This window comes from Lactuca sativa, chromosome 1, assembly GCF_002870075.4.
Source record: "Lactuca sativa cultivar Salinas chromosome 1, Lsat_Salinas_v11, whole genome shotgun sequence".
NCBI lineage: Eukaryota > Viridiplantae > Streptophyta > Magnoliopsida > Asterales > Asteraceae > Lactuca > Lactuca sativa.
Window position 1 is genome coordinate 75,902,511 of NC_056623.2, and position 16,027 is coordinate 75,918,537.

The 16,027-nt window shown below is 35.0% G+C and overlaps 2 protein-coding genes across 2 annotated transcripts; both read left to right on the forward strand.

The window, feature by feature from the left end:
- The first annotated feature begins 288 nt into the window (after nt 1-288).
- Nucleotides 289-3,216, forward strand: LOC111886017 (protein SUPPRESSOR OF K(+) TRANSPORT GROWTH DEFECT 1). The gene is made up of 8 exons (XM_023882257.3): nt 289-986; nt 1,626-1,731; nt 1,803-2,001; nt 2,085-2,153; nt 2,242-2,316; nt 2,391-2,489; nt 2,567-2,722; nt 2,908-3,216. The coding sequence occupies exons 1-8, from the start codon at nt 506-508 to the stop codon at nt 3,031-3,033; spliced, it is 1,311 nt and encodes a 436-aa protein (XP_023738025.1). The 5' UTR covers nt 289-505; the 3' UTR covers nt 3,034-3,216.
- Nucleotides 3,217-9,354: 6,138 nt separating this feature from the next.
- On the forward strand, nt 9,355-13,079 carry LOC111886036 (subtilisin-like serine-protease S). Its single transcript, XM_023882278.3, has 10 exons — nt 9,355-9,513; nt 9,607-9,698; nt 9,821-9,918; nt 10,161-10,313; nt 10,403-10,514; nt 10,610-11,245; nt 11,339-11,581; nt 11,670-11,784; nt 11,869-12,073; nt 12,375-13,079. The coding sequence occupies exons 1-10, from the start codon at nt 9,406-9,408 to the stop codon at nt 12,914-12,916; spliced, it is 2,304 nt and encodes a 767-aa protein (XP_023738046.1). The 5' UTR covers nt 9,355-9,405; the 3' UTR covers nt 12,917-13,079.
- Nucleotides 13,080-16,027: the final 2,948 nt, after the last annotated feature.

Genomic DNA, 16,027 nt, shown 5'->3' on the forward strand with positions numbered 1-16,027 from the left:
ACCTCCTCAGCTTCGACACCACATCAGGTCCACGAGAGAGGTCGTGATGTTCACGTCCGTGAAAGAATTCAACATCAACATCACCAACTCGCGTGAGAGGTACACTGAATAGCCTTGGGCGATGTTTAGACTTTGGAGCTTATAAGTTAGCTTATAAACAATTTTAATTGGTCACGTAATATAATTTTGTACTTGATAAACATAATTTTTTTTATCGTGTTAGTATTAGATGGTGAGTCGAACACAAATCAGAAATATATTTTATAAAAGGAAGTAAAAATAAAAAGCAAGCCTCCGACTCGCGTGTAAATTCGAATTGAGGAGCATTTGACTCCATTCCTTCGTCACCTGATCACCATCGTCTTCTCCCTTTTCCTCCAATCGAACCCCCAAATTAGTCGATTTCAGTTCCCGATCCACCTTAATTTCTAGGGTTTCATTCCCTTTTTCCTATTTATACTACCACAATCATTCGATCTCAAAAACCCTTGATTACACATATGCCATGTATAGCAATTTCAAAGAACAAGCAATAGAGTACGTGAAGCAAGCTGTACAAGAGGACAATGCTGGAAATTACGCAAAAGCTTTTCCCTTGTACATGAACGCTTTGGAGTACTTCAAAACACACTTAAAGTACGAAAAAAACCCTAAGATTCGTGAAGCGATTACGCAGAAATTCACCGAGTATTTGCGTCGTGCGGAGGAGATTAGGGCTGTTCTGGATGAAGGTGGTACGGGCCCGGCGGCTAGCGGAGGTGATGCGGCGGTGGCGGCACGGCCAAAGACGAAACCCAAGGATGGGGAAGGGGGAGGTGGAGATGGGGAAGATCCTGAGCAGTCAAAGCTTAGGGCTGGATTGAACTCTGCGATTGTTCGGGAGAAACCTAATGTTAAGTGGAATGATGTTGCTGGTCTTGAGAGTGCTAAGCAGGCTTTACAAGAAGCGGTTATTCTACCGGTGAAGTTTCCTCAGTTTTTTACTGGTTAGTATACTTGATATCATCATTGCATCTTGGTTTCTTTTTACTTGATTTGATGGAACATGAGCAACTCATTAGGGTTCTTAGATTATTTGAACTTCAGTGATTGATTCATCATCTCTGCTACTTCTTCAAGATCATAACTGGTCTAACATCGTTATCTTTTGTTCATTACTATTTCCTTTCCTTCTAATTCCCAAATTATTGAGCTGCATAACTTTTAGTTGCCTCCCAAATAACTTGACTTGTGTATCAAGATCTTATAGAATGTTAGTGAGTTACAATAACTTTCATCCCCAAGCAAAATGCAGATATTATGTGTCATGAAGATATATTTTATATATAATGATGGGGGCAATTTATTGGAGAAACACTAGTTTCAATTGACAGAACTTTTAACTGGAGGTAGCTTGCGTTATTGTGCTAAGTGCTAATGTTTTATCTTTCAATTTTGCTTACAATCCACACACCAAAAGTGCTTACTACAATGTTCTTTAATGCTAATCTTAAATAATTATTATTCTCACAATAATGATTATAACACACATACTTGCATACCCTATATGTTTTTTGATAACCAAAACCATTTCATAGATATATTTTATATCTTCACCAACAACTTAAGAATTTGTTTAATTGTAGGTAAAAGGAGACCTTGGAGAGCTTTTCTTTTATATGGTCCACCTGGCACAGGAAAGTCATACTTAGCAAAAGCTGTTGCTACTGAAGCAGACTCTACATTTTTCAGGTCTTAATTCTAACCATTACATAAATAGATCTTTTTTATTTTAATAATTTCAAATGTCTTTTTTCGTGCAGTGTATCTTCTTCAGATCTTGTTTCAAAGTGGATGGGTGAAAGTGAAAAACTAGTCTCAAATCTTTTCCAAATGGCACGTGAAAGTGCACCTTCCATCATTTTCATTGATGAAATTGACTCCTTAAGTGGTCAACGTGGTGAGGGCAATGAAAGTGAAGCTTCAAGACGTATCAAAACCGAAATTCTTGTTCAAATGCAGGTCATTTTTTTTTAAAAAAAATCCATTAATCTTTTACTAAACTACCCCTTAAAGCTTAAACACACTTGTTTTTATTCTTTCAGGGTGTAGGACACAATGATGACAAAGTCTTAGTTCTTGCAGCCACAAACACACCCTACTCTCTTGATCAGGTCTTTTAGTAAATAAATAAACAATTCCCATAAGGGTATTTTAGTAAATAAACAACTGTTGACTACTTGACTAATTGTTGTAATGCAGGCTATAAGGAGGCGATTTGATAAGCGTATATACATTCCACTCCCAGATATGAAAGCAAGACAGCACATGTTCAAAGTAATACGAGGGCAATATATGTAATTTTTCAATTTTTTTTTATATTCTAAAATCTTAATTGTTTTTGTTTATAGGTTCATTTAGGGGATACGCCTAATAACTTAACTGATAGTGACTTTGAAGCTTTGGGTCGTAAGACTGAAGGGTTTTCTGGTTCTGATATTGCTGTTTGTGTAAGTGAAATTCCTATAAAGACCCTGAAATACCATTTGTAGAATATCTATCATTTATTTTTATTTATTTTGTGTAGGTTAAGGATGTTTTATTTGAACCGGTCCGTAAAACTCAAGACGCCATGTTTTTTGTTAACACAAACGACGGCTTGTGGGTCCCGTGTGGACCTAAACAACCCGGGGCTGTCCAGATCACCATGCAAGAGCTTGCAGCAAAAGGACTCGCTTCAAAGGTAATGAAAAGGGCATTTTCGTCTTTTCCAGACACACAAGAGATATATAGTAATTTTCGTCCTATTGATAACAGTCCAATACATACCACACACAATATAAGATATAAGATAAGACTGTACTGTTTTGTTTTGTTTTGTTCTGTTCTGTACTGTTTTGTTCTGTCTGATGTGAGGAGTTATTGCAGATTAGTCCGCCGCCAATCATACGGGCGGATTTTGATAAGGTTTTGGTGAGGCAGAGGCCAACTGTGAGTAAAAGTGATCTTGAGCTTCATGAGAGATTCACAAAAGAATTTGGGGAAGAAGGTTAATGAACAGTGACTCAGTGAGTTGAGTTGAGTTGGGTTGAACTCATTTATGTCAAATGTATTTTAAAATACTTGGTGTTGGATTTTATACAAGTTTGAGCATGTTCAAGCTTTTCTTCTGAACCAACAAGGATATACTATGTTTTTCCTTCTGAACCAATTTGAAAATCGAAGTGTGATTAACTATTTATATTGTTCAGTCATTTTTTATATCTAGGTTATTAATGTGTCACTGTTAATAACTATATTATTGATGCAAAAATGTAATATATATTTGTTTAAAATAAAATGGTTTATAATCACAAACATTTGGATATGGATTTAGCAAAAGGGGCCATCATGATAACAAATCGGTAGAAAAATTGGCATCTAGGTGTTGACTGAATACGTGGTTGTTTTTATGCCTGCTGTTGCTGTTTTTATATCTTTCCTATGTATAGTGGTGGCTCTGGGTTGTGCTGGTGATGCGGTTGCATAGATATCTGATTGATTTTTTTTTTTTTTTAAATATTGTGTTGCTAAAATTTAAAAGACAAAATAATGTTATATTAATTAAAGTATAGTTTCAGTCTACTAATTCAATTCATGTTTTGTTAACAATAAATATTGGAGTAGTTTTATTAAATTTATAATTAATATAAAATTTAGATATCAGAATAAATACAATTATATATCCACAAAACTATCTGGTTATAGCTTCTAACTTCGAAATTGCTTCGGTGTTGTTGAGAAAAATAATTAAAGAATAATTTTTAAGAAATTACATTTTGACGAGAGTGATGGTTAGTAGTTGAAATAGTAAATGAACTTCACATAGACTATCATTCATGATTTAACAACTTGTGTACATATATTGTTACTTACACTATTAGTTCGTTTGAGTGAAGATTTAAGCAATATAAGTAGTATGCACATCTTTTTGGATTCTTATTCACAATAGAAAAGCTAAATCATTGCATACTGATGAACTAAAGAAAACTAAATAAATTTTGAAAAGAAGTTACAAAATGGTTATATCTCATACATTAGTATCGTAGTTGTGCCGGTTTATTCAACGAGCTTGAATTGTTACAAATATTGTTTACCAACTGAACATGATACAACTAATGCAATATTAAACTTCTTAAAAGAGATAAAATCTACCAAAGAGCTTGTAGCCCAGCGGTATCAGGTGGTGTCCTCCCTCTTTGAGGTCGAGGGTTCAAGTCCCGTTGTGGACATAGGTGGAATAGGTGTTGTTAGCTTAGGAGTAGATTAGATTTGCCGGTTCAAAAAAAAAAAGAGATAAAATCTTATTCTGTTAGCTTAGGAGTAGATTAGATTTGCCGGTTCAAAAAAAAAAAAGAGATAAAATCTTATTCAGTTTCTTTAGCAGCATACATAATATTGTTGATTGTTCTCACTATAGTTGTTAAAACAGAAATAAGTTTTTCAAAATTAAAACTTTTAAATCTTATTTTTGATCTACTATGTCTTTAGAAAGATTAAACGTTTTGGTTTTGATTTTGATTGTGAAAAGTTTCTTAAAAATATTTATTATGAAAATATAATAAATTAATTTGGATTTAAAATTGAGAGAAGATCGATGTTTAAAAAATAGTAATGCGTTGCCTATTTATCTTTTTTTTTTTTTTTTTTTTCCAAAGTTACTTATAATAGTTTCAGTTTATTAATAATGAGTGAAGATTGGCATATATTGCAAATGTTTAATCGCAATTAACAACAATTTTTTGAGTATGAATTTGATTTTTACAGGCATTCGAAATGTTAAGACCGATCTTGATTTTTTTGGAAAGGCGGGGGATTTGTTAAAAACCTAGTAAGAAGCTAGAATATAACCATTACAACATAATACAAGCTAAACTAGGGTTATACGGCCAAGAAACCCAAGAAAAGGTAGCTTTTTATATACCTAATGGAAATCCAAAAAAAAAAAAAAAAAAACGCCCTATGAACAATATCATAGAAGTAGCAGATTTCCTAGGAGATGACGACCCAATGATAGTGGAATTTCGAAAATTCCATATGGTCCATATAGCCATAATCACCACTGCATCAAATGACTTATGCTGACCACGAACCATCCTAGTCAAATCTGCAGAATGTAACATGACTGGACTAGGAATCTGAACGTCCCACTAAATATCAATACGACCCCAAATATCCACCAACTTTGTACAACCAACGAAAATATGGTCAACATACTCCAATGGAGTTTAGCAAACCGGGCATATAATCGACTCCATAATAATACCCCTAACAAAAAGTCTCTCCTTAGTTGGGATACTCAGTAACCAAATCCACCATAACATGATATTTAACATTATAGAAACCCAAATTTTCCATCAACTTTCCATCCCTGCACTAGGCAACATACCATTATCCAAAAATAAACGAGTAGAAGAAACAAAGAAAGAATCTGACACGTCAAGCAACCACACCAACCTATCAACATGATCCTTAAAATGCACCTCTTGCATCAGACTAAGAAACTTATCCCATTGCTCTTGTTCTACCCCATGACACCGCCTAAGGTGTATTAACCGACCATCCCATAGATAAACGATGTTGGACCATACTCTTCTTGTGGAGACCCAAAGCAAAATATCTATGGAAATACCTAGCCAAAGACTGCCAGAATCTACCAATCATGCCAAAAAAAGTATAAGACCCATCACCAACACAAACATGACAATAGCTTTGAAAATCAAACCCTATTCTCTCAACTGCCCAATCAAGCGCATAATGCTATTCAAGGGGACCTTAGAGGCACTAGAATTATCCAACACATGTCAGGTCTTAACGACCAACACCTATAACAAAACAGGGAAATGAAAGAGCCTCTAAGTCTGCCGAATGTAACGTGACTAGACTAGAAATCTAAACGTCCCACTGAATATCAATATGACCCAAATATCCACCAACTTTAACCAACGAAAATATGGTCAACATACTCCAATGGAGTTTAACAAACTGAGCATATAATCGACTTCATAATAATACCCTTAACAACTTTGTGTATAGGATGTTGCTATGCTATAGTGATCTGCTAACTTGGTAGATCTGTATGATTACCTGTACTAGCTGGTTATTGGTTATTGTTTGTATATGTCAACATAGTGAGGTTGGTTTGAGGCGGTATGACATTATGTTGTACGCCAACAAACCTGGTGGTAATCTAGTCAGAGACTGTGGATCCAGGGTAATCCAGTCGGGAGACTATGGGCCGGGGGCAATCCAATTGGAAGACTATGGGCCGAGGGCAATCCAGTCGGGAGACTGTGGGTCGGAGGTAATAATGGGATGTCAATCCCACCAAGCAAATTACATCATTTGTTTGCAAATAAAACGTAATATAATGGTAAAAAGGGGTATCGATCCTCGGGGAAATGGTTGTATTCAATCACCAATGCAATCTAAAAGAACTATTGTAAATAAACTAATTAACTACAATTAAACTAAAAAGGGGGGGGGGGGTGTTTGATTACTTGAAAACTAAAAGACTTGAATAACTAAAAACTTGCTATTAAGCAAGATAGTGAGATGCTCAAATATTGGAGAGAGTTGGTTAACTACGACAATTCAACACAATGAACATTTGTGTGTTTATCATTAGGATTCAACATGAAGCTTATCATTCATCCCAAATTGGTTATAGCAATCATGAAGCATGATATGCCAAGATTCCTCTTAGGTAGTATGGAGGTTGGGTAAGCCCACAACACACCTTCTTAATCAAGATCAAGGGTTTAATTGAAGCAATTAAACCCAATAAGTTAATTAGCCTTACGAAAGAAGAAATCCCCAATTCCTAGAGGATGTCAATGCTTACACATCCATAAAGGAGCTATGATTCATAAACTAGAGATGATTTTTACCATCATAAAGCCCTTGTTCTAAGTTAATTCAATAATTCAATGCAAAATCAAAGAAATAAACTAACAATAGCTCATTCAAGTGCCAAGCTCATGATCAAAGCATTAAACAAGCATAAGAAATATGATCTAGAACCATAAACATAAGATAATTGATAATCTAGCATGAATCCTTCAAAAACCCACAAATATTCAAAGGTTTTAACCAAAGTTAACCAATATAAAGACTTTAGCCACTTATGACAATAGAAAAACAATCACAAAAGTCTAATTGCATAAAGAAACTACCAATATCTTGGAAACATGAAAAGAAATGAGTCTTCAAGCTCCAAAATCGCCTCCTACAGGTCTTCAATGGTGAAAAATCGAGAGTGTAGTTGATAGATCTGATCCCCCAAGGTTATGGTGTGCCAAATGACCATAATGCCCAAACTAGGAAGTTGCGTGGGTACCCGTGCGACGGAAATTCCACCCGCGCAAGTGTTGCTGTAATGCTATTGGCTCTTCATTCCTCCACTCCACCCTTCCACTACCAAAGATTCTCTTGGTCCCCTCCATATCCATGTGATTTAAATTAACCAATCATATTTTAGCTTCAAATATGGATGCTCCAAGCCCAAAATAAAAGTCCAAGATCCATCTTCACAAGCCCACTTCATCCAAGCCTTTAACTTTTTAAGCACAAATCTTCTTTTATGGATCCGCCAAGCCCAACAATGCATCAGAAAGCCCACTAAGCCCGTCTTCACTCTAATCTACAATCGCGATAAGCTCCAAAACCCTACAAGATTCCTCATGCAAAATAAAAAGTCCCTGATACGATCAATGATAAAGAAAATAAAGAATATACAATGCAATACTAATAAAAAGAGCTAAAAATCTAAAATAAACTAATAAAAATAAGGAGATAAAATAAGTTATCAGGTAATCTAGTCGGGAGACTGTGGGCCGAGGGCAATCCAGTTAGGAGACTGTAGGCCTAGGGGCAATCTAGTTTTATACCGTGGGCCCGATGTGCATGTATTGTTTATGTATTGTTGTATGAGTATTTTGAGAGAACTCACTAAGCTTCGTGCTTACTCATTTGGAATGCGAAGACGTGATCGTACACATACTCTTGCTGATTCATGTTTTAGGAGATTTTTGATACTATGATTCTATGGATTTGATTTGAAAACAATGGTTTACTATCTTATGGTTTTGTGGAAGTGTTTTGTAAAAATAAAAAATTTTATCATGGTTTTTGGGATATTACACTAGCTAACACTTTATTCCACATGAACCAATGCATATGTGTCTCTCTCCTAGGTTAGCTCCCCAGAAAAACCAAGCCCTAAGAGACTCTAAGGAACAAAGAACCGTAACAAGAGCCATAAACATCGACATGAAGTATGTCCCAACTGACCACACCACTGACTTCAGTAGAGTAAGACGCCATCCAATAGATAACGACCTCGTCTTCCACCTCAAAAGCCTCTTCCTAAATCAATCTAACATTGTAGATCAAACACCTACTTAGTTCTCGTGATGACCAACCGTAATCCCCAATTGAACAAAATGCAAAGTAGCTGCCCCACACCCAACAAGCGTAATCGTAGCCTCAACCATAAAAGAAGCTACACCAAAACCAATCAATTTACTTTTCTTCAAATTGATCTTCAACCCAGACACAAGAAAAAAACATCTAAGAATACAAACAATCCTTATGGCATTCTCCATCTCCCACATCCCACAGGCACAACATAATAGCATCATTTACATAAAATAAGTGAGAAATCATAATTTGCATCCCAGTTTTTTACACTCATCTGAAAACTTGCACCAACTGCATATTAAAAAAAAAGCTATGTGATCATAAAATTGAAAATCTTCCAACTATACTGATTATATAATTTAAAATGAGTTATATACTGTGAATATTTAAGAATTTTTTTTTATCGATTATATGCTTATTGTTGTAATCATACAAGTTATACTAGTTTCTTCAAAAGCTAAATCAAATTAATTGGTACGTAAGAGTCAATTTTGACAAGATGCATCGAGTAGCATTACAACTTTGACCGAAATAATGTTAACTTTTAACATTTCCAATATTCCATCATATAGTGATCTTAAATACACGATCGTTAAATTTTGTTTATATGACCCAAGATGCATAAAAGATTTTTATTTAAAATCAAAACAAAATATCTAATTTTATCATTGTATTGTCTCATATCTCCATTAAAATTTTAGTTGCCATTATAAAATATTGTGATCATATTTTCGATAATATGATTATTTTACTAAATAAACAATCATAATACAGTTTTCTTTGGACACAAACAAAAGCCGGTTCATTGATGCCTACCTTCGACTTATCTTCTTAAAGTTTCATTTAAATAATTACAAGTCTCTTTTGGAAATTTCTTTTTTTCTTGTGGCTATTAAATTCTAGACGACTCCACTTTGTCAAAAGTCTACAATTCCAATTTGTTCTTGCCATTTAAAAACCGCAATCATGCACCCTGGTTGCAACAAGACTTTTCGACAAAACATGAAATCAACAAGACTTTTCGGTCTCTTTTTCCTGGTTACACTTGTGTTTGGCCATGGAACTGACAGAAAGGTAACATGTTCTCTCTTCAAATTTATATTATACATAGAATTATAGTTTTTTAATGATAGTATAAGCATTGAACTTGTATTTCTTGATCTATAGCATTACATAGTCTACATGGGACAACACTCGCATCCGAGCTCAGAGTCAGTCGTCACAGCCAACCATGAATTGCTCGCATCACTTCTTGAAAGGCAAGCATGTATAAATACAATACGTTTATTTATCTGTCCAATTTTATTCTTTCTTATGTTTTATGGGCCCCATCATCCCATAAATAAAAACTTGAGTTTATGATGCGGCTCTTCTTTTGCAGTTATAATGGAGCAAAAGAAGCATCAATCCATCATTATACTAAAAGTTTCAGAGGTTTTTCAGCTATGCTTACACCTGATCAAGCAACGAGACTTTCAGGTTTCATAGAAATAGCAAAGTTTTGTGTTAATCTATTCCCCAATACTTTGTCGCAAAACAATTTTTTGTCATTTAGGGGCTGTTAGATAAATCTTTTCTAGAATAAGATATATAATGTGATTAGATTCAGATCATAGAAAATGAAAAAGATTTTGTTTATCGGGTCTAGAATAAACATACCCTACTATTATCTTTTGGTTAAGTAATCTCCCTAAACGGATTATAATTTTGTTGTATCACAGAAAACGAAGATGTTGTTTCAGTCTTCGAGAGCAAAATGAATCAATTACATACGACTAAGTCATGGAAATTTCTAGGAGTAGATTCTATTCCACAATATAACAAGCTTCCCATGGATATAAAATCAGATGTAATTGTTGGTGTCGTTGACACAGGTAACGTGTTACAAACACTCATTGCTTATAAATTATAATGACCATAAAAAGTTCGTCTTTGATAAAAATCTTTACCCAAATTAATTTAGGCGTTTGGCCGGAATCAGAAAGCTTCAATGACTATGGATTAGGGCCTGTACCAATGAAGTTCAAGGGAGAATGTGTTGTGGGACAAAATTTCACACAATCCAACTGCAACAAGTAAACAACAAGTTCCTGTTAAAACTAGTAACGCTAGATATAGCGACAGAAGTATATTTGTCACAATAGTCATCCTTTTGCGACGCTTTTTGTAGGAAGATAATAGGAGCTAGATACTACTCAAAAGCATTCGAAGCGATAAGAGGACCTCTAGAGAACTTCAATCGGACTTTCTTCCGATCAGTCCGAGATACCGACGGCCATGGGACCCACACCGCCTCTACTATTGCCGGATCAAAAGTCTCAAACGTCAGTTTCTACGGGCTAGCTTCGGGCACTGCCACCGGAGGCGTACCAAGTGCGAGGCTTTCCATCTACAAAGCTTGTTGGTTCAAAGATTGCGAAGAGGCCGACATTCTCGCAGCAATTGATGATGCCATACACGATGGTGTCGATGTTATTTCTCTTTCTCTTGGTCCAATCCCTCCCCAACCGATTTACTTTGAGGATGTGTTTTCGATTGGATCATTTCATGCATTTGAGAAGGGGATTGTGGTATGTGCGTCCGGTGGGAATAGTATTTTTCCAAGCACGGTGGGTAATGTCGCTCCGTGGATCCTCACTGTAGCCGCTAGCACGATTGATCGTGAGTTATCATCGTATGTGGTTCTTGGAAATCATAAACAATTGAAGGGTTTTAGTGTAAACACCACACCGGATCAAGGGAAACAATATCGTTTGATATTCGGGACTCATGCTGCAGCTTTCGGCATCCCTTCTAGAAATGCAAGGTAGTCTAATGAACTTAGCAACTACACTAAATGATTACTATGCATTTCTGTGGCAACAAACAATAATTTGGTGTTTTCGCTCCTCTTATCTAGCTTTTGCAAGAGAAATACCTTGGATTCAAACCTGATCAAGGGGAAGATCGTAGCGTGTACGCTTGAGACATTATTTGATGATAAAAACGAAAAGGCGATTACAATAAAAGAAGGTGGTGGTGCCGGGATGATCCTCGTTGATGACCCTCTTGGGAAAGACGTTCTCTTTCAATCTGCACTTCCAAGCGTTTCAATTGGTCAAGAAGAAGCTCAAGAGCTTCAATCATACATGAACACCTTCAAGTAAGTCAATAATCATGTATTCTGTATATAAAGAACAATATAAGATCTCAATTATGATCTAATGGTTAATGTCGCATCATGATCCAAGGAACTCAACAGCTAGAATATACCAAACAGTAACACATGTTGGGATTAAACCATCACCAGTCATGGCGATTTTCTCCTCCAAGGGACCCAACATAATAACTCCCGACATTATCAAAGTTTGTATTATTCTATATTCTATAAGATTTTTTAACAAATCAAATTGAATTCTAATTCATGATTGTTGTAAATTTGAATTGCAGCCAGATATAACTGCCCCAGGAGTGAATATTTTGGCGGCATGGTCACCTTTCGCGACAGATGTCACTGCTGGCAACAGCCTTGACTATAACATGATCTCGGGCACATCTATGTCATGTCCGCATGTTGCTGCGGTTTCAGCACTTTTAAAATCGGTTCATCCGAATTGGACCCCTGCCATGATTAAATCTTCAATAATGACAACAGGTTACCCTTTATTCCGTGTTCTTTTTGACTTAATGTGAATATTAATTGATCTAGCAAACTATGTAAAAGTGTGAACAAAATATAACTTAATATAGAAATTAAGTAAGAGAAAAAAAAATACTTCCACTAACTAGTCTTCGTTTACTTTTTGTTTTTCGGTTCTCCAACTTGCAATACTTTGTAGGGTAAAAAAGCAAATCATAGAATCTTTGCGTTTACGTACATATCCTTAAGAACTAAGAAAAGTAGAAAACCATTTTCTTGTTGTATAATTCTGTATCTGTAATCACTTTTCTTGCAGCTACCATCACTGATAACACCGGAGACCTCATTAAAAACGAGGATTCTACAGAAGCAACACCTTTTGATTATGGATCAGGACACATAGATCCGATTGCAGCGGTCAACCCAGGACTCATTTATGACTTCAACACCAGCGATCTCATCAACCTCCTTTGCAGCAGCGGTGCAACTGTCTCACAACTCAAGAACTTGACCACAACACCGGTTTACTGCAAGAATCCTCCCACAGCTTCCTACAACTTCAACTATCCGTCGATTGGTGTTGCTAATTTGACTGGAAATTTGTCGGTGTACAGGACAGTTACTTACATTGGCGAAGGCCCGGCAGTTTATCATTCGATACTAGAAATTACAGGAGTAAAAGCTTCGGTTTACCCTAATGTTATAAGGTTTCAGAAATCGGGGGAGAAGATGACTTACAGGATTGATTTTGAAGCTTATAAGAGTAGCAATGGTAGCTTTGAGTTTGGATCATTGACATGGATGAACAACCTTCATAGGGTTAGGAGTCCGATTGCAGTTAATGTGGTACAGATTTAGAGGTCTCTCGTGTGTATATATACTTGAATTTAGTTGGATATTAAGAGTAGCTATGGTAGCTTTGAGTTTTGATCATTGACATGTCGGGGGAGAAGACGAGTTACAAGATTGATTTTGAAGCTTTATATGAGTAGCGATGGTGCATGGGTTTCAGTTTGGATCATTGACGTGGATGAACAACCTTCATAAAGTTAGGAGTCCGATTACGGTTAATGTGGCATAGATTTTGTTATGAACAAAACAAAAACAACAATTAAACAAACCTTGGATTATAGTGGAAAAACTTAAAACTGGAAAAAACCACTTGGAAAAATACTATATTAACGATAATTTTTATAATGGTTGATGGTTTTGTGTAAAACGGAAATGAAAGGAGATAATGAAAAACAGTTTTAATAAACATATACAAAACTATTAAATAAAGGAAGGAATTAAGGGAATTGAAATTCAATTTCATCCGTTTTCTATGTTTGGTTCAATTTTTTTTCTAAGGAATTTGATTTCTAAGTGAAAAAAAAACTTTCCATAAATGTGAGTAAAGCTCATAAAAAAACATGAGAAATTGCTATTATGTTTAATTCGCCCATTTATGCAACCATAGTTACAACATACAATCATAAATGATTTTATTAGTTTGGTGCATCATGTAAAAACATGAGAAATTGACATAACCTTAGTATCATAAATTCATGGAATCGGGACAAAAGAATATAACTAAATTTAGACACAACCAAATTTATTTCACTTAATAGATTATTCATAGTTTATTATGCTAAATAAATTTGGTTCTGTCTAATGCAGACACAAAAGATGTAATTTGCTCTAAAAGACAAGTTAATGACCAATTCAACAATTAATTTGAAAGTATGTTGGTATAAAGAGAAAATCTCCCATTAATGGACATTTTAATGAATCTTTGTAAATATAATAAAAGTACATTGATCTTCTTTTTTGGCTCTTGATTACCATAACCAACCAATACCATAAATCATAACGCAAGAGGCCGTTTTACTTTTTTTTTTTTAGCTGGATCTAATTAATAATGACAAACAGACACAATCCAATAAATCTATAGAGAAATACTAATAATACTGATCATGAAAATGAACATTGTCCCAATCAAAAGAAAATTGACTCAAAATGCATCTCTCAAACTCCTCCACCAACTTTATGAACAAACAATGAGTCTACAACTGCTTCATCCACAAAGAACAAATACATCTCTTCCTCACATCCTTTTGGTTTCATTATATATTCAGCTGCAAAAAGGAATAAAAAGTATAATATAAATTACAACAAAAGAATGTTTAAGTAGTTTTAACATCACTTCTATAATAAAGCACTTATATAAGTTACATATGATTTCTCTAAATCTTAGCAGATTGTTTAGAATAAGATGATGCCTAACATTTTAAAACTGATGATATCTGGAAAGGTTATTTCTGAAGAGATGTATTGTCATTAAGATATTTAAAGCACTGTCAATTTATCCAACCAATGTTTTCATTTTTATGTTTCACCAAGTCAAGACACATGGAGTCCTTATAAGTGAAAGTGATCACATATAGTTATAAACAACAAACTACAATGAATACATCTATTAACATCATGTAAGACCTAAAAATTGTATTACCAAATTGAAATGAACAGTTTTTCCACTCTTATAGATAATTTTGATTGTTTCGAGTAATACTTATCAAAAAGTAATTAGTTTTGAAAAAGGTAAATAGATCTAATGAAGATTTGAAAGTCAATTTATAAAACTTAGGGGGTGTTTGGATTAGCTTATTAGCTTATTGCTTATTAACTTATTTGTGGTGGGAATAAGCAATAAGCAATAAGCAATAAGCAAGGGGGAGATGCTTATTAAAATTAGCTTATTTAGCTTATTCGTAACACAATAAGCTGATTTTTAAGGATTTTATCCAAATACTTAAACTTAACTTATTGTGGTGAGAATAAGCAATAAGCAATAAACACCATCTTTTTTTCCTTTCCAAACACACCCTTAATAGAAATGAGTAAAATGACGATGTTATTTATTAACTTCCCCATGTAAATGCACAAAATGAAACACATAGTACGATATAAAGAAAAACTTACAGGATGCCCAAAGACGACAATGTTTTTGCCCTAAAAATATATTGAACAACCAGTTAAGCTTATAAACCCTGAATTTTCGATACCGATTTGGGTGCAGTAGCCAAGAAACAGACCTTAAAAATCCTAAATACTAATCGATCTGTGGGAGATTATATCCAGTGGCCATCTCATCCGCAGAGAAGAAGATGGAGAAACAATGTTTAGGTAGCGGTAGATGTTTTTTTGGTTCGTGTGAATCAGAAGAAAGGGGGGCAGAACACGTATCACTTCCTGAAGCGGTGGATTACGCCTACATCTGATTGTCAGGTGCAACATATCAGAATCTGCCTTCGGATTAATAATTGACCATGCACCAAATTGCAAATACTAGAAACCTCATGGCCCAAATTTGAAAACCCACAATATAAGGACCAAAACTGTTAAAATGGAAAACTATTGTGGCCAAAATCTAAAAGGCCAAAAATTCATTATTGCTAACTCTACACAAATTTAATATATATATATATATATATATATATATATATATATACATATATAAAATTCATTAGTTAAAGTGTAAGATTACTATATTAGCCTTTACCACCATCATTACTGCCACCAATGCCACCGCTGCCACCCACCACAACCACCTTCAGTACCACCACATCCAACACCGTCATCACTGCTACCACCCACCACCATCACCATCATCATTACCACCACCACCATTGCCACCACCCACTACCGGCATCACCGCTACCACCCACCGCTTAATGTGTAACACCTCTCGCGTGATCACATTTGTTATATACTTTAACGAAATCTTTTAAACAAATTTCAGGGTTTTAGTTTGCAGAAAATGGTCTCACACTTTAAATCAAATGTTTTACAGAGTTCAAATGCAGGTAACAGTCCTAAATAAAAGTTTTCCAACAAATTTAGGTTTTAATAAAATATTTCATGCGAGAGTGTCACAACATATATCAAAAGCAAGGTTTATGAAGTCATCAAGGTTATAGAACTCGCTAC